Source organism: Podarcis liolepis (assembly GCF_965112155.1).
Source record: "Podarcis liolepis genome assembly, chromosome: Z".
Taxonomy (NCBI): domain Eukaryota; kingdom Metazoa; phylum Chordata; class Lepidosauria; order Squamata; family Lacertidae; genus Podarcis; species Podarcis liolepis.
Genome location: NC_139570.1, coordinates 31685217 through 31711794, shown reverse-complemented (window position 1 = coordinate 31711794; position 26578 = coordinate 31685217). Strand labels below are relative to the sequence as shown.

General features: G+C 46.1%; 2 protein-coding genes across 2 annotated transcripts in view; both read left to right on the top strand.

The window, feature by feature from the left end:
* LOC310698311 (uncharacterized protein) overlaps positions 1 to 26578 on the top strand; it is a gene marked incomplete at its 5' end in the record, with an annotated part of 139984 nt that overhangs the window by 35338 nt on the left and 78068 nt on the right. The gene's annotated exons all lie outside the window — the stretch shown is intronic.
* EFNB1 (ephrin B1) overlaps positions 2731 to 26578 on the top strand; it is a 73549-nt gene continuing 49701 nt past the window's right edge. Inside the window, exon 1 of the mRNA XM_083485312.1 lies at positions 2731 to 3138. Within this exon, the coding sequence (XP_083341438.1) occupies positions 2993 to 3138 (146 nt within the window). The 5' untranslated portion in view covers positions 2731 to 2992. The remainder of the gene's footprint in view (positions 3139 to 26578) is intronic.

Below are 26578 nucleotides of genomic sequence, written 5' to 3'. Positions count from 1 at the left end.
TAATTTGACAAGTATTTTTGTTTTATATTTTGATTCTTTCCACAGTTTTTATGAATGACTCACCTGAAGGGGGAGCAGGAGTGAAGCCAGTAGTGGCTGTTCCTGGCCACGAGAGGGAGGTATTGGTTCATTTTTGAGGAGTGCCATTGGCTTCCCTTTCGATAATCCCACTAACAATATTTTTTTTTGGGGGGGGGGTGAATTTCTAGACCCCCTTTAAATGGGACATCTCTGATACAAATGTAAGCAACAAGGCACTGAAAATCTTCACTTTTACATGTTAAAATTGCCCTAAAAAAGTTATTCAGGGCTTCAGAGTAGCGTAGTTCTGCAGGGGAGAAGCCATTCTGTAGGACGACAGTGTGGTGCAGTGGTTAGAGTGTCGGACTAGGACCTGGGAGAGACCGGGGTTCAAATTGTCACTTGGCAATGAAGCTCACTGGGCGACCCTGGGCCAGATACTCACTCTCAGCCTCTCCTACCTCACAGGATTGTTGTGGGGATTGAATGAGGAGGGAAAAGACCACATATACCCTTTCACAGAAATAGCGCAAAATAAATGCAATAAAATAAATAAGAATACAAACCTCAAATGTAAAAAAACCAGAGTAAAGAGGTGCTATTATAAAGGTGCTAAATGAAGGCAGGATGGAAATGCAATAAACAAGCAAGCTTGCTTGGAAAGAGGCAAAATCCAAAATTTAAGGGAATGTGGGTCTGGAACAGCCCCCCCCCCAATTTCACCACTGAATTTGATCAGTACTGTGTATCCAGGTTATTCCAGGCATGGAAAGGATTTTTTTTTCAGGCTTCCCCTCTCGTTGGGAGTCTCCTTGCAAAGAGAAAAAAGGCAGCTCAGGTTTTGTCCAAGCAGAGGCCTCTGTGGACCACAGGTCACGTCATCTGGTTGGGTGGACACCTGTCAGGGAGTCTTTAGTTGTGATTCCTGCATTGAAGGGGTTGTATCAGATGACCCTTGTGGGTCCCTCCCAAGCTGACAAGTTTATGATTCTATGCTGTGTGATCTGGACTGGCAAACTTGGGACATCCAAGGGGTGGTGGGAATGTAGAGGAGGGAGGGACATGTTGTACCAAGAGACCTGGCCAGGTGGGCAGAGGGCTGCATCTGAACTGGGACTTAGCCCCTGCACCCATTGAGAAAACCCCAGCTCACCCCTAGAAACGTGATTATTAATAAAGTGGAGGCAGTGCGTTCTAGCCAGGTGGGAGCAGAGCAGGCTTCTTGTCTCTTCAGGAAATCTTCCTGAAAGGAACCAGGTGAGCTGTGATTCCTGCATTGCAGAGGGATGGGTTACATGACACCTGTGGGGGTCCCTCCCAACCGTACCATTCTATGACTCTAGGCCCATTTGGAAGAGGCAGACAGACAGACCACCTTTTTCAGGAGGCCCTGAGCTCAATCTCTCTCCCCCCCACAGCACCATCTTCAGGTGGGCCTGGGCCTGTGCCCCCTACCTCTGAAGCCTTGGAGAGCCCCCAGGTAGAAAAGGCTACTCAAGGGAGGGGAAAAGAAAGAAGCAGGGAGTACGAGCCCCCCTTCCCTAAAGCAGGAAAGTCTGCACTCTGGCCTGGCAAGCTGCTACATCTGTCGAAGCACCTTGGTGCCCTACCTTGCAGGGCAAGCGTGAGGGAAGCCGAGGAAATGTTTCCTCCTTTATGGTTGGAAGTTGTTTTATTTTATTTTTTAAATATTGTGTTTTAATGCTGCAGTCTCCTCTGGGACCAAGGGACGCGGGTGGCGCTGTGGGTAAAACCTCAGTGCCTAGACTTGCCGATCGCACGGTCGGCGGTTCGAATCCCCGTGGCGGGGTGAGCTCCCGTCATTCGTTCCCAGCTCCTGCCCACCTAGCAGTTTGAAAGCATTCCTAAGTGCAAGTAGATAAATAGGGACCACTTTCTAGCGGGAAGGTAAATGGCGTTTCCGTGTGCTGCGCTGGTGCTGGCTCGCCAGAGCAGCTTCGTCACGCTGGCCACGTGACCTGGAAGTGTCTGCGGACAGCGCTGGCCCCCGGCCTCTTAAGTGAGATGGGCGCACAACCCTAGAGTCAGACACAACTGGCCCGTATGGACAGGGGTACCTTTACCTCTGGGACCATGACAGTGAAGGGTGGGCAGTAAATAAATTAACAATACATCAATACTATATGAAATCTTTTAAACATTTTATCAATATTAATATATTCACAAATGCTTAGTATAGACACTATTATTGCTTAATAAATAACAATATATTGACACCAATAATAAAATCTATAATAAAAAAATAGATATAAAAATTAATTAGTATTGTTATATTAGTCCCAATGACATAATACCACTAATAAATTATTAACAGTAATAATTATATTAAAGCTCGGCTGCCTCCCTTCCCGTTATCCTGTGAGATAACGGGTCAAGCTCCTGTGAGAGCAGCAGCAGCTGTCAGGACTCGGAGTAGGAATAGGTCTCCTCGTGAGCCGGTCCGTGCAGCGCGCGAGTCAGCGCGGACGCGGCAGAAGCGGTAGCAGCAGCAGCAGGCGCGGGATCGGTCCCCGGGAGCGTCTGCCGCGGCCGCGCCTCCCCGAGCTGGGCGTGGCCTCCGGCTCCTCCCGCCTTCTCCTGCAGCCGTCACTCACGGCAGGACCCGTTCTCCGCCGCGCCGCCATTGGCCGACGCACGGGGGCTGTCCTCAGTGACCGCCTGCTCGCGGGTGTATAGCGCGGCAAGGGGTGCGCGGCGCGCCAGTCGGGGTTTGGCGGCCGGAGAGTGCGCGGCGTTGGAGCGCAGCGAGCAGGAGGAGCAGCCCGGGAGGGATTGCTTAGCCTAGCCGGAGGAAGAGGGATCGCAGCCGGCTATAGGAGCTGCCTGAAGCCGCCGCAGGAGGCGCCGTGGAGGATCGGGGATTTACTTTTCGCTCGTGGTGTGGATTTAACAGGGGGAGTCGGAAGCGCAGGCGCCGGAAAGCCGGCGGCGGAGGCGGCGGAGGAGGAGGATGGGCCGCCCGGAGGGGACCCACGACGGCCGCCGCCTCCTCTGCCGTCGGCTGCTGCTGGGACTGCTGCTCGCCCTGTGCCGCCTGGCGCCGCCACTGCTGGCCAAGAGCCTCGAGCCCGTCGCCTGGAGCGCCGCCAACCCAAAGTACGTGCAGCCTCGACGGGGACGGAGGGCGGGCTGGGGAGGCTGCCGGCCGAGGCCGGAGCGGGGAGCACCGGCTGCATCTTCAGTCCCAACTCGGGAGCGGCTCCGTCGGGCTCTTCTGTCCAGGAATCCCTTCTGCCGGGGCTGGGTTGGACAGGGCGGGCGCTGGAGTCCCCTTCTCCCCTCCCCGCGTTGTTCCTTCGCCCTTGACCGGCCTCGGAGGGCGAAGCGGGCGCTCCCGCTCGTCTGAAAGGCGCCGGCGTGTCCCGAGTCCGGTTTCGGTTTTTTTTTCCCGGGGAGGAGAAAGGGCACCTGAATGGGTGGTTGCATTTCTCTCTTAATTTTTTAACCCTCTCCCCAATTTTCATTTATTGTCTTTGGGGGAGAATGGCACTTCTTTGTTGCTGAAATAGAAAACCAAGTGAGTCCGAATTGCCTGTGTGTTCTTTAAAAATGTATTTCTAATTGATTTTCAATCGCTTAATGAGCAAACAGGAATATCAAGGCAGCACTGTCCAGATTGTGGAAGACAAAGGAGTCTCCTGGTGTGTGTTGGAAGGGGGGGGCGCCTCCTCTTTTCCATCTATTTTTTCTCTGCCAGTCGGGAGTTTCTTTCTCTTAATAGGCGACGGATTAATTCTTTCCCCTCCAAGGACTTGTCTAACTTTCACCCCGTTAAATGATACACTCAGGGAACCCCTTCTTCACCCATTCCTCTCCGCTTTAAAACTAGGCTTCTTGAGTTGAATGGTACCCCCAAGGGTCACCCAGTCCAACCCCCTGTGATGCAGGGGTCAAATTGGGTGACGGGTTCTTTTGTTGCAGGAAAGTGGATTTTGGCTTGGCGTATGTGTGCGTGCAGAGAGCTGAGTTGGAATGGGGCAGAGAGCTGAGTTAAAGGTGGGGGGCATAAGTGCCACACTCTTAAGGTGTTTGAGGGTTTTCGTAAGGGACCTGCTTCCTTCCTTCCTTGGCTTCTGTTTGGGCCCTGAGCGCTTCACCTGGGGGGAGTGTCATCTCAGGTTGCACCCAAACTGGATGCTGGCGCCCACTCTTGGGTGTGGCTGGGAAGGTAGTTGTTCCTGGTGAATGCTGTTGAATAGGGCGCCCAAAATTGACCCACTCTGATCATGGAAATTGACCCACTGCAAATGGAATATTTCTTCCTCTCCTCGTCTGGCACCAAGCGACCCCTGGGGTCAGGTTTATCCCCTGCCCCTCTGTGGTTTGTGGGGCTACCCCTAAACCTGGCTTGTCGAGAGTAGCTGAACCCCAGAACCAAGACTTTGAGTTTTTAGTGAGTCGAAGCTGCGCCCTGGAAAAACCACTGTGCCCTGGAAAAACCACTGAGACACCCAGGAATAGATGGTAAACATTGGTGCCAGCATAGTGTTGATTTGTCCAGCAGGCCTTCTGCATGCCGCCTTGGCAGGCCTCTGTCTGTCAGACCCAGCTGCAGAAATGTTTGCCAGGCGTTTGCAGAGACAAAGCATCACCCACTTCTCTTTACTGGGCTGTGGGGTTTCCTGAGTTTGACTTTGCAGAAAGTCTCACTAAGTGCCTGGTTTCCAGTCTTCCCGGTTCTCCTTTTACCCATTAATTTTAACCTGAGATACCGATTGTACTAGCTTGTGCTGGGCAAGGAGGACAGGTTTTGGATTCAGCCCTTCCACTTCTCCCTCATCAAAATGCAAATTGGAACCTCCCTGGGGCAGAGACTTGTCTGTCCCCATAATACAATATTCCATGGAGTGCCCTTCACATGGCAGCTTAATGAAATAATACTTTAATAGTGGCAAGAAGCATCCTTGGATGTAGAGAAAAGTGTGTGGGTCCTCCCTCCATGTGATATTAATTTTTTATTTATTTCATAAAAATTACACACTGCTCGATTGTAAAAGAAATAAAAATCCTCAAAATCGCTTACAAAAAAAATAACAAAATGATCTCTGAATAAAAAGGAGAAAGATAGTTTAAGACTGATGAAAAGTTGAAATAACAATAAAACAGATTAAAATTCCCATCAAGTTTCTAAACATCTCGAGAGGCTTGTCTATACAGTAATGTTTTCGACAGGCACCGAAAACAGGGCAGCGGAGGATAGGCAGGGAGTTCCGAAGTGTAGGTGCTGCCACATTAAATCTAATAATGTAAACAATAATATATGTGGTCAGGCGGTTTGATTTCCAAAAAGCAAAGTGGTTTCCTAAAATGATCACTAAGAAAAATTACCAACAACAATGCAAGATGTACAAAAAATTAAAAACTAAGTGATAATGATAGGAAGTGCATTTTTTTGCACCCACACTAATGGAAGTTAAGTGGGGGGTGGCCCAGCAACTTGGGAGCGCTTAAAAAAGCTGCGCTGTTGCTTATCTTTATATTGTTGTCAATAGGTTTGATAATGTAGCAGTATTAAATAAATAAATAACATTGTTTCTGGGTTCCTGTAAGTCCACTGTTGGGACCTCACATTTTTCCTTTTTATTAAAATAATTGCAGTGCAATTCCAGGCCTGCCTCTGTACTTGGTTTGTACAAAAGAAATGTTAACAATGGCAGATGTTTCTTTCCAAACAGTCCTCTCAACTGCGAGAATAAAAAAAAAGTCCTCTGAGAGATGTTTAGATTCCCGGTTGGAGTGCTAATTATCCAGAGACGTTTGGAGACTGATTTCATCAGGATGTTTTGGGAGCGGCTATCCTTTATCTTATAAGCCTGTTTATCTCTTTTAGGGTGGGGGAAAAAATCAAGGGTGAACTAACCCTCTGGAGTGCACCCCCACTTTGTCCGTCAAGGAACAAACCCCAGAAAGTGGAGGGAGGGAGGGAGAGGTGGTGGTGGTGGGGTCATATTCTTTTCAAGTCACATAGTTGGGAAAGGACCCCTTTTCTCCAGCCTTCAAAATCATCATTAACATTTATTAAATTTATTAGCTGCTACATTTCTCTGAGCACGACAAAAAGAATTATTCTGCATCAAGTTGTTGGAAGACATATTTATATATCCCTGGAAAAGGGGAAACTTTTTGATGAAATTGAAGAACGTGGTTCCTCCCCCCCCCCAAGTGATCCAGCAGATCAGTTTTTAAGGGTGGAACTGGAATTCATGAGCAGGATTCTGGAAGAGCCTGAAATCTTCACGCTTTCTTGTGGGGGGGGGGGTCTCTGTTGGGGAGTGGAGGGTTTCTTTTATTTGGGGGTAGGTGTGCGTCTTTAAATACAGTGGTACCTCAGGTTAAGAATTTAATTCGTTCCCGAGGTCCATTCTTAACCTGAAACTGTTCTTAACCTGAGGTACCACTTTAGCTAACCGCTCCACCCGCTGCTGCCGGAGCACGATTTCTGTTCTCATCCTGAGGTAAAGTTCTTAACCTGAGGTACTATTTCTGGGTTAGCAGAGTCTGTAACCTGAAGCGTCTGTAACCCGAGGTACCACTGTACAACTGGACCGATGTGGGTCTTGAAGTTTTGAGACCCTTTTGTGGGATGATTGGTCATCTCTTCCAAATAAAAAAGGAATAGCATGCCAAATAACAGCTAGAAAGTGTCTGTATGGTAGGAGACCTTCCCTGCCAGATCTTTCATTTTCTTCACTTATTCATACAACATAAGAGCATAAGAAGAGCTTGCTGTTATCAGTGTCGCTCGCCAGATTACCATTATGAGAAGCTTGCAAGCAGAATTCGAACACAGGAGCAACTCTCCCCTCAGTTTCCAGCAACTGGGATTCAGAATTGTCGCTGCCCCCTGACCGTGGAGGCACAGCTTAGCCATCGTGGCTAGTAGCCATTGATAGCTGTGTCCTCCTTTATGAATTTGTCTCACACTTTTTTCCAAACCATCTAGGTTCATGACCATCACTGCCTCCTGTGCCAAGCGAGTCTCACAATTTAGCTAAGAAGTTCTTTCTTTTATCTATCCTGAATCTTCCTGCATTCAGCTTCACTGGGCATCCATGAGATCCAGGTGTCATTTGCACTTTCTCCAGATCACGCATAATTTTATAAACTTCCATCAGTATTCAACAATGCCCTCCCCCCCCCCCACCTGGAGCACCAAATGCCTATTTAATTGCATTTGATTTTAAGTCCTTTTAAAAAACAAAGGTATAGTTTGGTAAATGTGTTTAGAAGCCTGTGACTTTTGAATGCTTTTGGACTAGATTGCCCTTGAACCCCTTCCAATGCAATTCTAGGTTTCTGTGTTCTGTTGATATTGCATATGTGATAAAACAAGACCAGGTTGATTGAAAAGTCGGGGTTTTCTAGGCTGTTCAACTCTCTCGGGACGTTGGGTTGTCAGTTTGTCCAGTTAATATGAAGTCCCAGAGTTGCGAGATCTGGTTCTCAAAGCAAGCCTGCATTTATTGTCTCCCAACAGATGGAGAACATTTTGCCATGATCATTTAGGTTGGTGGCCATCACTGCCTCCTGTCCCATAGTTTAACTATGTACTTAAAAGAAGCACTTTCTTTTTCCTCTGCTGAATTTTTCAGCATTCAGTTTTGTTGGATGTCCATGAGCTACAGTGTTAGGACCGAGGAAGGAAAACTTTTCTCTAGCCAGGCATAATTCTTTAAATTTCAGTTATGTCGCCTTTTTCCCTCTACGCTTAAAAAATCCCGAATTCTGCAACTTTTCTGCGTAGGGGAGCCGTTGCATCCCTACGGTCATTTTGGTTTCCCCTTCTCCGAACCTTTCCCAACTCTGCAGTATATTTTTAGAGGCGAGGTGGCTGGCACTGTACTCAGTGGCATGTTGCATTCACCATGCTTTCCCACTTTTGGATTTGGGGTGGCTGGAGGATGTGGCAGGAGTAGTCTGTGGTCGTCTTGCAGAGCAGGTCGGCAAGGCAGAGAATACCTTTCAGGGGAACATCCTACCCTTCCGTGTGGCTGGAGATCTTGTTAAGTTCCCAGCAAAATAATACGGTCAGAGACTTCAGCTAAGGAAGTTTGTGTACTAAAAGCAAGCAAACTGCATAGTTTTAAAGACCAGCTTTTCCACACTTACTGCCCCGTAAAGTCTCTCTCTCTTTCCCCCCACTCTTTTTGTTTGTTTGTTCTGGAGCTTCCTCTGTGAAAACCCGCTGTTTGAAGCTGAATTGGAGCAAACAGCAATTCGGGTTTTCTGTGGATTGCTGTTTGCTCTGATTTGAGCTTTCAAAGAGCGGGTTTTCACAGCGAGAGGTCTGGAGAAAACAAAAAGCATTAAAGTGTGGACTATGCGTGGAAAGCATGGGGGAAAGGAAGTGTGGATAAGCCTGGAGTTTGGATTCCACCCCCCTTCCCAGATGCCTTGAGAAGACCGTCATGAAAACATGGGGGGTTGGGCTAGATGACCCTTGGGGATCCCTTCGAACTCTGCAATTCTACAATTCTATGGAGGTTTGTTTATTGTAAAGCTTTCCGTTTTATTCTATAAAACAGAGAACAGTTATAACAACAGGTAAAGACTGACAGACAAAAAGTGAAGCTATTAAAAAGGCACATAGAATGAGACTGGTTGGGCTTGGGTGAAAATAACAATGTCCAATTAAAGAATATCCCCTTTATTTGATTATTCCAGTTTTGCCAGGCTTGTGGCAAGGGTTGTTTAGTTAATGATGCTTCTGTTGTATATGTCATATAGAAATGCCAAATCATACAAAAAAAAAAAAAAAGCAGCCTGGAGGTTCTAGCCCTTGTTGAAATATCAAATTATGTGCATTTTTCTCCACTATAGCTCTATTACAGAGCAAGTGCTAGCTACTAAGCGCCCAGTGTTAAGATTTTGGGCTGCTTTCCATAGAATTGTAATGGCCGTTTGAGCTGCCAAGATCATATATAGTTCTGTTGATACTGGTATCATCGAAAATAATCAGTAGCATTCATTCTGGACAAGAAATAGCAGCTTCTTTAGTAATATTGATCACTTCTGTCAAAATCAAATTCCAAAAACCTTGCACTAACTTGCTTTCATTGGCGGTTTTTAAGCAGAGTTTGGATGGTCGTCTTTAGGAGATTCTTTAGCTGTACAATTTGTGCATTGCCAGGGTTGGACTAGATTACCCTGGGGGGGGGGGCTTCCAACCCTTTGATTCTGTGCTTCATTTCAGGAGATTCTCTGGAGCACATAATGGTGGTTCTGCCTTCTCTGCCCCCACCTAACTGGCCTCCACAAGTGCTGTGATTTAATATTTGTTTTCAGAACAAATTGCCTATATCCTTTAAAAAGAAAAACAAGAAGTGTGGAGTTTTCCAACCTGGTAGAAATGGTGTTGCACTTTGCGGTGTTGAGAAAATGATTGGAAATGGTTCAAAATTTCATATGATTTAACAGAATGTAGAAAAGATGGATACTAACACCTTAAATAATCTATTTCTATTGTAACCAGCAGACGGAAAACCAGACGTTTTCTTCCTTTATCTTTAATGTTTCTTATCTCTCTGTTCTTTTCTTCTTTTCCTTTCTTGTTCCTGTCTTGTTCCCTTTCTCTCTCTATCCTCCCTTTCTTGTCTTTTTGATTCTGTGTGTTCCAAATAGTATTTTATTGTATTGTGAAAACTGTAATAAAAATCATTTTTAAAAATGAAATCGTTTCAAATTTCTGTGCACTACTCCTGCCTCCAGTTTTCTTTTCCTCGCTCCGACATAACTTCTTCTACTCTAAAACAGTAGTTTATAACTATCTGAATGCCACCCAAGCCAGGATTGTAGGAGAACTTTTAGCTTTTCTTAAAACATCCCTTTGGCTAACATTCTTGAGTTAAATATCTGATGGAAGAAACAAACGCCGCTTTACCAGATTTTACTACCTGTTTTAAATCTTCAGTTTTATAGAATTGTAGAGTTGGAAGGGGACATCTAGCATTGCTTCTAGGTAAGCAGGCAATCATTTGTTTTGTATTTTGGTAGAGATAATGGAATCGGAGTTCTCTACCTTTTCATAATATTTAAACATTTATTTCTTTGTAGTTGCAGGGCGAAGATGTCTCGAATAATTCATGAAATGCTTACGATTCGTTCTGCGTTTCAAATTCGCTATTGATTCTTGATCGTCTGTTGGAATTTTCCTTCCAGGAAAAGTCCCTGTATATATGCGCGTGTCTGTGAGTGTGTCAGACAGACAGACAGACAGACGCTGGTCTGGTTTTAATTTTATCCCCTCGTGCCTGAAGGGGGAAGTCTGCGTAGCAAATATCTTTCCGGGGAAAGGAGAACAATGGCCTTGCTTGGGTGATTTCAGTCATCCTTTTTTCTGCAATGCCAGACGTCCGGGGCTGCTCGATTCAGGGTAATGGGGTAACATCTCGGAGCCAAGGGGTGAAATTTTGTGGAGAAGTCATAAGGACGTCTGAAGAACATGCTGGATAAGTTTCCATCCTTCTATTCCAGCATCCTGTCCACACAGTGGCCAATCAGATGTCTCTTGCAGAAAACCAGCAAGCAGGATCCGAGCAACAAGAGTCCTCCTTCCTCCTGCAGTTTCCACCAGCTGATACCCAGAAGGTGCCTCCAGCTGGAGGCAGAGCATAGCCATTCTGGCTAGTAGCCATTGATAGTCTTCTCCTCCATGAATTTGTGCAGTCGCCTTTTAAAACCATCCCAGTTGGTGGCCATCGCTGCCTCCTGGGGGAGCAAGTTCTGTAGTTTGCACTGAGTGAAAAAGGACTTTCTTTCATCCGCCCCGAATCTTCCAACATTCAGCTTCACCGAATTGCCCACGAATTCTAGTGTTAGACAGGGAGGAAAACTTCTCCACTTTCTCCATGCCCTGCAAAATTTTTGAAACATGTGTCATGTTACCTTTTACTCACCTTTTCTCTAAACTGTAAAGCCCCAATCACAGCAACCTTTCCTCAAAGGGGAGATACTCCACCCCCTTTCTCGTTCGATTTTCGGAACCTTTTTCATCTTTGCGATTTTGAGGTGAGCAGAACTGTGCACAGGATGTTCCAAATGAGGACAGACCATAGGTTCTTTTTAAAAAAATATGATGTGGCATTTTTGTTTTCAGCTCCTTTCCTAAGGATCTTCTTCAAAAGCCCTTCACTGTTTTCATCTGGTAAATGTTGATCCACATGGGCTTCCATGTGTCCCTTCTTAGAAATAAAGACTCCAAACAAAGAATAGGTTTCAGGCTGGTTCAGAAAAGGGCAACTGAAATGATCAAGGGGAACTATGGAACTCACTGCCACAGGAGGCAGTGATGGCCACAAAATGGGATAGCTTTGAAAGAGGATTGGGCAAATTCGTGGAGGAGGAGAGGGTTATTGATGGCTTCTAGCCACAATGGCTGTGCTCTGCCTCCGGAGGCAGCAATGCTTCTGAACCCCAGTTGCTGGAAACCACAGGAGAGAGGACTCTTGTGCTCGGGTCCTATTACCTGGTTTCACGCAGGGATTGCTCCCCGCCTGACCGTCCTCACTATTCACAAAAAATCAAAGTTCCTTCTTGCCATTTTAGGCGGTAAAGATGGTGTATTCAATTAGGCGCAGCATGGAGAAAATCTGTTTGGCCACTGTGAGAGCAGGATACTGTCTCGGATGGGCCCCTTGGCCTGATCCAGTCAGCCTCATCCTGTGTTCTTATGGGAACCTCTGGAGGGAGAGTTCATTTGTACTCGAATCCTCCATGCAGGTTTCCCAGCAGACGGCATATGGTCTGCCACTGTGAGAACAGTATGCTCGGCTACATGGGATCTCATTGTGTGCTTACAAGGCCTGATGCTTTTGAATGGCAGTTGCTGGAAACCGCACAGCGGGAGAGTGGCTACCTTGCTTGTACTTGCTGGTTTCACCCTGGAGCATCTGGTTGGCCTTTATGAGACCAGGATGCCTCCCTCATCCAACAGCCACGACGGCCTCTCATTTCCTCAGGTGCTGAGAGGAGCGCAGGGCTTCATGTCGGCCTTGCTCCACTTTAGAAAAGAGGCTGGTGGAGGAGGAGCTGGACAGGAGCCAAGGGCTCCTGGGCCTGGGATTGGGAAAAGGGAAGGCTGTAGGTGTTGTTTCACCTGAGACATCAGGTGTACCTGGGCCATACTATTGTCAGGTTGCAGGCGGAGGGGTGGGTGGGATTGCAGGATTGGCTGCTCCCCCTATTTCCCTGTATATGGGCTTCCCTCGTGCTGAATCCATAATGCTGTGGTGTGATTATTGAAAGAAGCGAGGCCTTGTCAGCATAGAACCAGAATTTTAGGGGTGGAGGGGACCCTGAGGGTCATCCAGCCCAACCCCCTACAGTGAAGGAATCACAGCTAAAGAATCCCCAACAGGTGGCCACCCAACCTTTCCCCATATCAGGGAGACAAGAGACGGCAGGTCCTTAAAGTTTCTGCCTCCAGGTTGAGGTGTTGCAGCCTGGGGAAACCATTATTATATTATTACATTACATTACATTTTCATTTTCATTTCATTTATTCAGAGCATTTTCATCCCCTCCCGTCAGCTAAAAAGGCTCCCAGAGCAGCTTCAGTGAATCTTACAAACAAACAAACACAGCGCACAAGGAAAAAAGGGACAAGGAGGGACCAGAAATATCAGAACTCAAGACAGCAGTTTCTAAACTGTTGTTGCTGCAGTGGGCAGCTGCCACAGTTCAGGGGCTGATGGGTCTTCATTTTTGACAGAAATGTTGGAATGAGCCTTTTCCACATCTCTCCCACTGAGGCAGCCTGGTGTAAGGGCAACTCAAAGTGATTTACAATATTTTAAGCAAAAACAACAACAACCCAACCCCCCCCCCCCATACATACATGATAACCAGCATTTTGTGTGTGTGTAGGTGTGTGTGTGTGTGAGAGAGAGAGAGAGAGAGAGAAAGAAAGAAAGAAAGAAAGAAAGGTGTGTCTTTTCCTTAAAAAAACCCCTATGTTAAAACATCCCACCCACGCAAAAAGGCGATAGATGATTAAAAGCCAAGGCGTGGCAAAAAAGGAATTTTTTGCCTGGCACCTAAAGATGAGTAATGGTGGTGCCAGGCAAGCCAAAATAAACTTGGCCATGATTCCTGAATTTTTTGGGGGGCGGGGAAACAGGGGTTGGACTAGATGGCTCTTGGATCCCCTTCCCCATTCTCCCCACTTCCCAATTGTATTGCAAGCTAGTTGAGTAGCCACAGCGTACCTTCCATGTGCAGGAAAATTCTACCTCTAAATGCCATGGGCTTGGAAGCTGGCAAGTGGTTGGGGTAGAATTCTTCCTTATTTCCTTCTTCCTCCTGTCTGCTGTGGAAAGTAGAATATTGTGGGTTGGATGGATTTTTGCTTCCATCCGAAGTTCTTGAGCAATCATGGAGGGCTGATATACAGTGGAGTGGACTCCCTCAGAAGCTGGTGGGTTGCCATTCCTTGGAAGCAGAACGGCTACCTGTGAAGGGATTATTGAGCTGTGATTCCTAACTTGCAGTAGTTGGGCCAGATTTCTATTTTTTAAAAAATAATATTTTATTTTTTACCAGTTGGGCCAGATGTCTCTTAGGCTGCCTTCCAACTCTAAAATTCTACAACCTGCTTCCTCCTCCCCTGTTTGTCGTTGCTGAGCATCCCGCACCTCCTGCCGGCCAGTAGCCTGAGGGATGGACAACTGAGCCCCCTCAGGACTGAGGTCAGATTTGCTCTCCACCGTTTGCCAGAGGCCCTTGACAAAGGTAATGGGCACAACCCTGCGCAGCTGAATGCTGTCAGTGCACGATATCTCAATGGGCAACCAGAGATGGGAAGCTTCCCAGCTTGGCTTTTTATAGATGATGAGGACCACAGAGAGTCCCCCTTATGTCAGTAAGCCCCTTCCCCCTTGTGTTGATGCAGAATTAAGAGCCTCCCATTCCCTGCAAGGTGCTCCTTAATCATAGTTGCGTATAGTACAGTTGGAAGGGATCCCAAGGGTCATCTAGCCCAACCCCTGGCAGGTGGCTATCCAACCTCTGCTGGATGGAGCGGCTCCCCTGTGAGGAAAGGTTTCAGAGTTTGGGACTTTTTGGTTTAGGTAAAAGGTAAGGAAAAGAGAAAGCAGAGAGAGAAACATTTTCCTTCCTCTTTCATAACACAAGAACTCAGTGGGGGACATTCCACGAAGCGGAACATTGGAAGATTCAGGACAGATAAAAGAAAGTACAGTGATACCTTGGGTTACATACGCTTCAGGTTACATACGCTTCAGGTTACAGACTCCGCTAACCTGGAAGTAGTACCTCGGGTTAAGAACTTTGCTTCAGGATGAGAACAGAAATTGTGTTCTGGCAGCGGGAGGCCCCATTAGCTAAAGTGGTGCTTCAGGTTAAGAACAGTTTCTGGTTAAGAACGGATCTCTGGAACGAATTAAGTACTTAACCCGAGGTACCACTGTTCTTATTCACACATAAACTATGGAACTCACTCCCGCAATAGGCAGTGATGGCCGCCAGCCTGGATGCCTTTAAGAGAAGATGAGAGAAATTCCTGGAGGAGAGGGCTGTTGATGGCTACTAGCCAGGATAATGGCCATGCTCTGCCTCCACAGCTGGAAACAGCCATGCTTCTGAATCTCAGTTGCTGGAGACCATAGGAGGGGAGAGAGCTCTAGCGCTCAAATCCTGCTTGGGGGTTTTCCATTTGGGCAACTGGCTGGCCTGATCCAGCAGGCTCTTCTTATGTTTCTCTGTTTAATATCTGTAGGAAAGGAGGCTGAGAAAGTGAGGCATGTAATGGCAGGAAGAGATAGAGTTCCATATATTTTCATTAACAAATCACCTTTTGTTCTTGCACTCAAACCCATGATGGGCATCTGGTCAGCCACTGCGGGAACAGGAGGCTGGACTAGATGGGCCATTGGCCTGATCCAGCAGAGCTCTTCTGATGCTCTCTGCTCCAGCCGGGTCCTGTCCTGCCTTTGCAAGCCCTTCTGAACATTTGCATTCTTCTTTCTCGCTCTGCAAAACTGCCGTCTCTGCCTGGGCCCCAAAGAGGCAGGGCTGCGAGAGAAGTGCTTGGTTCACTCTCCCTTCCCTTTGATTAAAAACATGGTCTCTTAAGCAAGCAGCCCCTGAAATGGCTGAGACAGGGGAAGTATGTGTGTGTGTGGAGATGCAGGAGTAGGAGCGATTGGTCTTCACTTGGAACAGGAGGGCAGTTTGCAAATGTCCGTGCTAATTAAAAGAAAGAGTGTGCAATTGCCTGCAGGCCTGCCTGCAAACTCAGCTTTGCTTTTGTGAGGAGTGCAATTCCTTTGTTTAGTTTTGCCACCAACATGATCTAGGTCTCCCGTGAGAGGGAAGCAGGGAGTCCATTTCAGGCCACCTTCCTCTCCCAGGAGAGAAGCATGTTTTTAAGATGTTGCTCACTCTGGGTATGCCCAGACAATCTTTCTTTCTTTCTTTCTTTCTTTCTTTCTTTCTTTCTTTCTTTCTTTCTTTCTTTCTTTTCGGAGCAAGATTTGCCTCCCAGTTAAGGGAGCTTGATGGCTGTACATCAGGAAAGGAATTGAAAATAAAACTACCAGTAACCTAATTCCATTAGATAAATCTCTTGGTGCCAACCACACTTGCAATATACTGTGTACGGTTCTGGTTGCCTCACTTGAAAAAGGATAGTACATGGTTGGAAAAGGGCAACCAACATTATCAAGGGGATGGAGCGACCCCCCCCCCCCGTGAAGAAATCTTGCTGCATTTGGGATTTTTGTAGCCTAGAGAAAAGACAAGTAAGTGGTGACGTGCCTGGCATTGAGAAAGTAGGTAGGGAAAAGTTCTTCTCCCTCTCACAGAACACCAGAATTCATCGGCATCCAATGAAGATGAATGTTGGAAGATAAAATGAAGGATTTCTTCACTTAGTACGTAGTTAAACGACGACACTCACTCCCACGGGAGGCAATGAAGGCCACCAACTTGGGTGGCTTTAAAAGAGGATTGGACAAATTCAAGGAGGAGAGCACAGTGTTATTGGTGGCTACTAGCCAGGATATTTATGTATTCTGCCTGCACTGTTGGAGGCAGCAAATGCTGCTGAAAGCCACAAGAGCAGAGAGTGAATCTTGTGCTCAAATCCTGTTTGTGGGTTTTGCACGAGGGGCATCTATTTGGCACTGTGAGAAGAGGACACTGGAGTAGGTGGGCCGCTGGCCTGATCCAGTAAGCTCTTTTGTACAAGCTTGTCTTAGCCTCCCCCAGGCCAAGACTTTGCCCTGCAGAAATAGCTTGACCAGAGGCCACTGAAAGGCACACAGATGCCTGACTTGTCAGCGAGGCAGCACTGAAAAGCTGCCCTTAACTCAGGAGTCCCCATAATTTGCTTATGCTCCTGAAAATGTGCAAGCAGCTAAAAGTGTTAGGGGGAAAGTGTGATCCTGGAGGCTGGTTTCTCTTTTCCTAAAAAGAATCTTAGAATTGTCCAAACCCCTGCAATTCAGCAATCACAGCTAAAGGAAACCCTGACAGATGATCAGCTGACCTCTGTTTAAAAATCTCTAATGAGGGAGAGTCCAGTATTTTCCAAGGAACAGTATTTTCCAAGGTGAAAACCTTGTTTCAACAGCCTGCTTGGGGACTGGCTGCTACTGGCTGCTTTAGTGAAACGCCTGGTGCTGTGCTGCTTTTATTGTGATTATATGTTTTTAATAGAGCTTTATATCTATATTAAATGCAATACGGTTTATTCCAAATTATATATGTCATTTTAATTATATTAATGCTTAAGTGTTTTTATATTATTGCTTCTCTTTCCCTGTGTTTTTAGCTATTATTTTATTTGTAAGCCGCTTTGAGTTCCTTCAGGAAAAAGGGCAGGGGATAAAGAAATAGATTATGATGATGATGATGATGATGATCTCACCTCTCAGCTCTTCTCTGAGCTAAAGTGCTGAAATTGTATGATATTGGCTATCTGTAATCCTAACGACTCCTCTACAGGGTAGGACACTGTGTCTGGGCTATTGAAATGAATCTGCATCTGGTCGCCCCCCCCCCCGGCAACTCCTGCTTTCAGAGTCCTTTTTTTGTCTGCCAGTAAAATATATCTGGAAGGAAGAAATGGGAGACTGAACCAGTAACTTGAAAGAAAGCTCACCCAATTAAAAATGGAAGAAACCCCCCCGCAAAGGGTAAAAAGCATAAAATTACTTTTGTTACGAAAAATATATATGCAGTTACAGTGATTCATAGGAAATGCAATAAAGGTTGTATCTCTGCGTAACTGTTGCCAAATACTTCAAAGTAGGCAGACGCACTTAGGGTGAGTGTCAGTGAAATGATCTTGGAGGCGAAGTCCAGGATAAAACCGGTTATAGATTTCCTACCCAGCTGTGATGGGGGGCGGGGAGAGAAAGTTCAGAAACCCCTAATCCGATCCGTGAGTTACTGTGCACAGTACTGGGCAACTCACCTCAAAAAGGATCATAGAATTGTGGAATTTGAGGGGAACCCAAGGCTCATCTAGTCCAACCCCCTGCAACGTAGGAATTCGCAACTGCACCTCAGAGTTGGAGAAGGTTCAGAAAAGGGCAGCTGAGATGATCAAGGGGTTGGAGTGATGCCCTGATGAAGAAAGATTGCAGCGTTTGGGACTTTTTGGTTCAGAGGAAAAGCAGGGAAGTGGCAATATGGCGGCACTTTATAAAATGGCACTTTATTCATGGCCTGGAGAAAGTTGGAGAGAGAAATGTTTTATTCCTCTCTTGACGCCAGAACTCGTGGACATCCAGCGAAACTGAATGTTGGCAGATTCAGGACGGATAAAAGAAATTCTTCCTTAGTTACGCTCCTGCAGGAGGGCAGTGACGGCCACCGACTTGGATGGCTTTAAAAGAGGATTAGACAAATTCATGGAGGAAGAGAGGGCTATCAATAGCCACAATGGCTGTGCTCTGCCTCCAAAGATGGAGACAGCGTATTGTTGGAAACCCCAGGAGGGGAGAGCGCTGCGGTGCTCAAATCCTGCTTGTGGGTTTCCCATTAAGGGCATCTGTCTGGTTAGGTGCTGTGGGATGAAGACGCTAGGTGAGATAGCCCTTTGGTCTGATCCAGCAGACTCTAAATCAGAAGGCATCTCCACCTTCCTTCCAGCCCCTACCTGAATACTGGCATGTTGGAATTTGAACTGTTTTTTCCACAAGGGGTTGCCAGCCTGCTGTGGCCCCTCTCTTTGCTGGGAGCCTGCTGCTGGCATCCCCATATACCTTCCGGGATCCCCTCCAGCCCCTCTAGACCTGTAGAGCGTCCCTGATCCATTTCTGCCTTCAGACTCTTTCTCTCTGAGCAGGACTTTGGTTCCAGAGAGACGACTGGAATAATTATTGCAGATCATTTCCCACTTTAACAGGGTCCTGCTGGATTGCTTAGTCTGCTGAATGCATTGCTCATTCTCCCCTCTCAATTTCTGAAGCCTTCCTCATTCCAGCAATTATTTTTTTTCCCCACCCAGCGGGATCGTATTTCTGCTTTAAGAGCTTTAAACCCCCTGCAAAGAAACACTCTAGAATTGTTGCACAGAATCAAAGAATTTTAGGGTTGGAAACGACCCCCAAGGGTCATCTAGTGCAACCAACTGCAAACAACGAAACGTTAGGCAGAACCATCTAAGGGCAATAGCCACTGGGCAGTGGAACAGGCTGCTTTGGAACAGGGTCCTTTGGAAGGTGGTGCACCTTCCTTCACTGGAAGTTCTTAAGCAGAGGCTGGATGGCTACCTGTCATGGACGCTTTAGTTGATATTCCTGCATTGCAGGGGAGTGGACTTAGATGACCATTGCAGGTTACCTTCCAACTCTACAGTCCTACATTCTACGTTAGGGTGGTCCACGTTTTCATAACAACTAGGCCACAAGAGTACTTCATCATAGAACCTGTGGGCCACACACTGCCTTGTTGCACCATGGTGGTGCTGGTGGTGCTGGAGAGCGGCCAAAATTTGACACCTTCCCACCTCCTTTCCAAAGCCCAGAGCCTGCCCCACTTACCAGGCTTTGGAAAGGCAGCTTGAAGGAGGGAGGGGGGCGTCAAATGTTGCGGAAAGCTGCACGTCGGACCACCCTGATTTACATGGTTTGGGCCATTCTCCCTCGAGGCCCACCAGAATATGTTTTGCCCTGCGAGACTGGATCTGTATCTGCGCTCTGAGCATCCCCACTCCCAGCTGTCAAGGCTGGCAGGGTGGTGTGTTTTCTGCAAAGGCCTCCTCTCTCTCTCACCTCCCTGCCCCCCAGCTCTGGGTGATGGATTGGCCCTTGAAAAGGGGGCCCTCCCACATTCCACCCCATTGAAAAGGGCTTGACAAGTAATGAACTCTCTTTCCTTTTCAGAGGCTCCGAGCTTGTGTGACCTCGTTTCTTTGTCTATGAGGCAAATGTGATTGGATGAGGCCTACTCCCTCTTCCTTCCTCCCCCCACTCCAGGTGCTGCTGCCCTCCCTCCCTCCCTCCCCAAAACCTGGAGATAATAGGGCAACTCCGGGTCCCCTTTATTTGATGGGCGCAAACTCCCTGGTGCTAGGGGTCATTAGGGAAGGAATTGAAAATAAAGCTTCCAGTATCGCAATGCATTATACAAATATTTGGTGTGTTTGGAATATTTGGCCACGTCACCTCAAGAAGGATATTTGGAAAAGCTTCAGGAAAGGGCAACCAAAACTGTCAGGGGGACGGAGTGACTCCCCTGTGACAGACGGCCACCCAACCTCTGCTTAAAAACTTCCAAAAAAGAAGAGTTGCAGTGCATGAAGAAAGGTTGCATTGTTTGGGACTCTTTAGTTTAGAGGGCATGAGTAAGAGGCAAACATGATAGAAGCTTATGAAATTATCCGTGGCCTAGAGAAAGTGGACACCCAACAAAGCTGAATGTTGGGAGATTCAGGAGAGTTAGAAGGAAAGACTTCTTAGTTAAACTTTGGAACTCACTTCTTCAGGAGCTCATGATGGCCTCAGACTTGGATGGCTTTAAAGCAGGATTAGACTTCATGGGGGAGAGGGCTATTAATTTCTATTGGCCACAGTGGCTATACTCTGCCTCCACAGTTGGAGACAGGAATGCTTCTGAATACTCGATAATTCTGAATATCCTTAACACGCTATTTTCAGAATGATTTTACCACCAAGAAAGTTCTTCTTGTTTAGTCTGAATCTCCTTTATTTTAACTTGAATCCATTGGTTTGGGTCTTCTACCCTGGAGCATCAGAAAAGAAACTGGAAGGGACCCTGAGGGTCATCATAGTCCAATGCTTTGCAATGCAGGAATCACAGCTTAACCGCCTAAGTCTTGGTTTCCAGATCCTTGTTCATCTTGGTTGCCTTCTGCTGCACACGATCAACCTTGCCAATGTGCTTCTTGAATATCCTCCTTGTAACTTGAACCCATGGATTCCTAATTACAAGAAGGGAAATTCCAACTGTACACCAGGGAGAACTTTCTGACAGTAAGAGCCGCTTGACAGTGGAATGGACTCCGTTGGGAGGTTGTGGACTCCTCTTCTATGGAGCATTTAAAGCAGAGGTTGGGTGGCCATCTGTCAAGGATGCTTTAATTGAGATTCCTGCATTGCAGGGAGTTGGACAAGATGACCCTCAGGGCCCTTCTAATTCTACAATTTTACGATACTTAGAATTTTGTGGTGCCCAGAAACAGCACTCCCAGTGGGGTCTGATCAAAGCAGTATAGAGTAGTGCTGTGATTTTTTCTTGATTGGGACACTTGAGTTCAGTTAATACAGTCTATAATTGCATGAGCCTTTTTTTGCTGTTGACTCATGTTAAGCCTGTGGTCCCCCAAGACCTCATCTTCCTTTTTTACATGTCCTGCTATAAAGCCGGGTGCCCCCCCCCCATATTTCGGCATCTGATTATTCCTGCCTAAGTGCAGAACCTGGCATTTGCCCCTATTGAAATTACTGTATTTTTCCGTGTATAAGATGCCCCATGTATAAGACGCCCCCTGTTTTTGGGTACTCCAAATTAAGAAAACACCCCTCAGCACTACCTGTGTATAAGACGAGCCCCAATTTTAAACCTATTTTTTTGGTAAAAAGAAACCTAGTTTATACACAGAAAAATATGGTAATTGGATGAGCTGTAGCCCAGTTCTCTGGTCTGGGACTCTTTCGCTCCATTTGGGCTTGGAGGTTCCTGTGGGTCATTCTGACCTGGGTATCTCCACTTAGAAATTTATCCCCACATTGCTTATGCTGAATCTGCAACTCTCTGATTTGCTTAATGAATGTTTCGTGCCAGTACAAGCCTGGAATTCGCTTTGAGCGTTGCACATGGCCAATGAGTCACTTATTTTAGAATGAGGAATAAAAATTGGAAACTACATTGAAGCAGGAGGAGGCTGTCTCAGCTCAATGCATCAGCAAGCAGCCTGTTCCTTGAGGAGCCACAGATCCCAGGGGAGCCTCATTCTCACTAAGGGCCCCCAAGAGTGAGTTTGGGCCCAGGTGAATTCCCCCCCCCCAGGCCCCCCAACAAGTGCAGACCAGCTAAAAACCCTTACGTGGGATTTGTATTGATGTACAAGCCCCCACTCCAAACAACTACGCCCTGCTTATTATACAAATGAAACATGGTATAGGAAAAGAAAACAATTAGCCAGAAAGTGCATATAAAAAATATAAACATTTAAAAGAAACTTTTTTGTTCTGTTTGGGAGTTTTTTTGCAATAGATTTGTGATGATCCATGTTAAGCATTGGAAAGGCATAGAAAAGTTTTCTAAATTGGCTCCATATTCCATGTGACAGCCCTTCAGATATTTGAAGGTGGCTCTCATATCCCCTCTCTGCCAACTCTTCCCCAGAATAAACATATCCAACTCTCTCATTATTGGAGTTATAGAATTGGATGGGGCCACAAGAGTCATCTAATAGTCCAATCCCCTACAATGCAGAACCCACAGATAATCCATTCCTCATAGGGCTTGGCTCCCAGACCCTTGATCGTCATGGCTGCCCTCCTCTGCACACCTTCCAGCTTATCAATATCCTCCTTGTTTTAACACTATAAGTATTTGCACATGGATATCTGTATTTGCTTGGAACTGTTTGGAACCTCTCCAAATGCTTTTGGTTTGGGTTGGTTAGGAGGGAACTGTGTTAACCTCTAATTTCTGCTGTCTCTCCGAGGGCGAGTCTTGTCTTTGTCTTTTACAAGCTCAGCAATCCCATTTTCCTGTTCCCTGGAGATCTGCTGAACCCACTCAGGTAGAAAGGACGTCTGAGGTTTAAAAATAGACCCCACAGAGGTAGAGGCAGGTTAGAGACCTCTCCCGCTGAAAGAAACTGAGCAGATGCAGTCGGAGACAATAATAGCTCTCATCGTCGTGATTGCCAATTAAATGTATTCCTTTCCATAAAATTTAAGCCCTGCTTGATTGTAGAAAACCTCAAAGCGGTTTGCAAAAAGACTAAAAATCAATAGGATGATTGGTAAAAATGGTTGAAACATTCAATTAAACTAAAATAACGCACATCAGCATTCCAGGTAACAGGGTAAGGTTTGTCTTAAACAAAAAATGTTTTTAGCAGGCGTTGAAAAGTGTACAGCGAAGGTGCCTGCCTGATATCAATAGGCAGGGAGTTTCAAAGTTTGGCTGCTTCCACACTAAAATATTGATTTATTATTACCATTACTATTATTACTATTACTATTAATACCAGTCTGGGATTCAAGATATAATAGAAGAAGCTCAAAGCACAGGAAATTACATTAAAATGTAATTACACACTAATAGAAATTAAAATGATATTGAGAAAGATCCATTAGAAACATGGGCAACAACAATAGAAACAGTAAATGGTATAGTGAAGGCATCAAAAGGCAGGGAGTCCCACAGTGTAGGTGGAAGCACAATAAAAGAGTTGTGTTCTTACAAATGCAGAATGGGGATTTTGTGGTACCTGTAAAGGACTGCAGCAGTTGTGTGGGCTCCTGTGGGGGGTAAGGCAATCTCATAGGTAAATCAGTCCTAAATTATTAAGGGCTTTGTATATAGGCAGCGACCATTTTATGCATGTCCAATTGATATGCAATCACACACTTGTTGCTGCCGACAAGGAGGTGGACCAAAAATGGGGTGGGGCGGAACATGTGTCTGTGTGTGTGTGGGGGGGGGCTTATGTGTCTTCTGCTGATGCACACTTTGGTCAGGACAGAACCCCCATGCATAATGGTCGCCACCTGTACCACTTGAACTCATCCTAGTAGCAAATGGAGAACCAGTGCAGATCTTTTGAGTACTGTATAGGGATTATATACAACAAGGCCTTGCAGCAACTGGGCTGCAGAATCCTGCTGCGGCTGCAGCTTCTGGATCCAGCACGACAAAAGCCCCACCAAGAGCCCATTGCAGTACAGTGGTACCTCCGGTTACAGACTGGATCCGTTCCAGAGGCCCGGCCGTATCCCGAAAAGTCCGTAACCAGAGGCGCCCTTACTCACGCAGCACGATTGAGCGCTTCTGCGCATGCGCACGTGGCGAAACCTGGAAGTATACACTTCCGGGTTTGCCGCATTCGCAACCCAAAGTTTACGTATCTAGAGGGATATGTAAGCAGAGGTATTCCAGTCTTGAAGGAGCTGATTTTAAAGGGAATGTAAGGATCTTAGCTAAGGGCCAGCAGCGGCGCCTGCAAGGACCGGAAGGAGCCTCTTGCTCGCTGGGGATCAGGTTTTGCAAACGGCAGGCTCAGAATGGTCATGGCCTCCACTTCACAAGGCCTCTCCTGGGAAATGGTTGCCATGGAGAAAATCCTCCCAGTTCACGGCTGCGACAGAAGGCTGGATTTGTTGACATGCAAAGTTGTTTTCTGTGTGGTGGCGGACATTTTGGGAAACCTCTTTTTCTCTCTTTCTCTTTCTCCCTCCTCCCTTCCTCTTTCTCTTTGTCTCCCACTTTCTCTTTCCCCCCTCCCTTCCTTCCCTCTCTCCCTCCCACTCACCATCTCTGGTTGAATCCAGCCCAGGAAGCACTTCAAACTAAACTTTGGAACTCTCTCCCACAGGAGGCGGGGTGGCCACCAATTTGTAGGACTTTAAAAAAGGATTAGGCAATTTCGTGGGGAGAGGGCTATTGTTGGCTTCTAGCCAGGATAGCTATTCTCTGCCTCCATGGTCAGAGGCAGTAAATACTTCCAAATACCAGTTGCTAATATCTAGATTCCTAGAGGTTTTGGCTACTGTAAGAACAGGATGCTGGACTAGATGGGGAAAATGGGCAAGAGACCTGAGCTCTAAGTGCCCAGTATATTTAATAGCATTGATTTGGGGACCACTGTCTGTAACTCATGTGGACGGACTCTTTGCATTGCAATTATATCCCACCTTTTTTCCTCCCAAGGAGCTCATGGTGGCATACGTAGTTCTCTCCCTACAACAGCTCCTTGAGGGAGGTTAGGCAGAGAAGGGCAGTGATTTGGCCCCTAAGGTCAGTCACCCAAGTGAGCCTCATGGCTGAGTGGGGATTTAAACCCTGGTCTTTCCCAGGTGCTTTAATCACTACAACACACTGGCTTAAAAGGTGCTTGCCCAGATGTGAGGATTTCACAAAAAGAAAAACAACCCTGTTTGTGTTTGCCTCAAGAGAATGCAGAACAGAAATACGACCTGAGGTTTTTCCCCTGCTTCCTTCCTTAAATTTGGCTACACGGGGAAGCAGAACAGTCCGCAATAACGCCCTGAAACAAAGTGCTTTTTAAATTTATTGCATGTTTTTATTTCTTACACATACATTGAGGCATATGCTTACTCAGCTCCTCCATAGAATTCTAGAATTGTAGAGTCAGAAGGGATTCCCCAAGGGTCATGTGGCCTAAAGTCCTGCAGTGCAGGAATCACAGCTCAAGAATCCCTGACAGGTGGCCATCAGGGTTCAGCATTGCAGATGGGGAGAGTGATTCACTATCTGGACAGTCCATTTCACGAGCCTTCAAAGCCGTTTGCTGCTTTCCCCTTTGACTGTCCTTTAATCTGGATTTATGGCTGGATTTATTGAGCTTTTGAATGGTTGCAGGTGCAGCAACTGTTGCCTTACAGAGGTTATAGGAATACTTGCTTGTTTTATTCTGAACTGTGAGAGTCACTTTTAAAATCTGTTGCTGGGCACTAAAATGAAAAGAAAGAAAGAAAGAAAGAAAAGAAATCCCCTATAGCTGAATGGGCAGCCCCTTGGTTGGATCACATATGAAGAACTTTGATTTTTCTCTACTCTTCCCTTGTGTGTCTTTTTGATTGTAAGCGTGTTTTGATGGCATGTAAGGCCCCCTGGGAGCCTTCTTGGCTGAAGAGTGGGGCACAATTGCTGTAAGTAACAAGAATTGGAGAGCTGGAAGGAGATCCCATGGGTCATTCAGACCAACTCCCTGCCATGCAGGAAGGAATCACAGCTAACATAAGGCAAGCCTTCCTGGATCAGGTCACTGGGCCATCTAGTCTAGCATCCTGTTCTCTCTTTTTTTAAAATGATATTTATTAAGTTTTCAAAGGAAAAAAGTTACATAAGTAAAAAAATTAGACGAAAAGACAACCAAAAAAAAAAAAGAAAAATACAAAATACAGAAAAAAGATAAAAAACATTTAAAAAACAAAAAACACACATAAATCTTTCCATATCATATATTCATATCCTTGCTTCCCTGACCTCCTCGCACCTCCTTTTTTTGTATTCCAGTTCAGTTAGTTAATTCAGCAGTTTCTTTCCCTCTTTATTTTTATTTTAATCCTTTAACTTAGTATAATATAGCTTTGAGTTCTCACCTGTTATTAATCCATTTTTCATACACCTTTAAAACATTGCTGCTTAAACCACTTAACTTCATTCTGACATCATTCTAACATTTATTAATTTTGCAATATTTCTGTAAATAGTCTTTAAATTTCTTCCAATCTTCTTCCACCGACTCTTCTTCCTGGTCTCGGATTCTTCCAGTCATTTCCGCCAGTTCCATGTAGTCCATCACCTTCATCTGCCATTCTTCCAGGGTGGGTAGATCTTGCGTCTTCCAATACTTTGCAATAAGTATTCTTGCTGCTGTTGTGGCATACATAAAGAAAGTTCTGTCCTTCTTTGGCACCAATTGGCCGACCATGCCCAGGAGAAAGGCCTCTGGTTTCTTCAGAAAGGTATATTTAAATACCCTTTTCAGTTCATTATAAATCATCTCCCAGAAAGCCTTAATCCTTGGGCACGTCCACCAAAGGTGAAAGAATGTACCTTCAGTTTCCTTACATTTCCAACATTTATTATCGGGCAAATGGTAGATTTTTGCAAGCTTGACTGGGGTCATGTACCACCTGTATATCATTTTCATAATATTCTCTCTTAAGGCATTGCATCCTGCTCTCACACTTATCCCTGTGCAACGCCCACAAGCAGGACCCAAGTGAAGAGCCCTTTCCCCTCCTGTGGCTTCCAGTACTTTGAAGCATTGCTGCCTCCAACTGTGGAGGCAGAGCACAGTCATCATGGACAGCAGCCATCAATAGCCCTCTCCTCTGTCCTC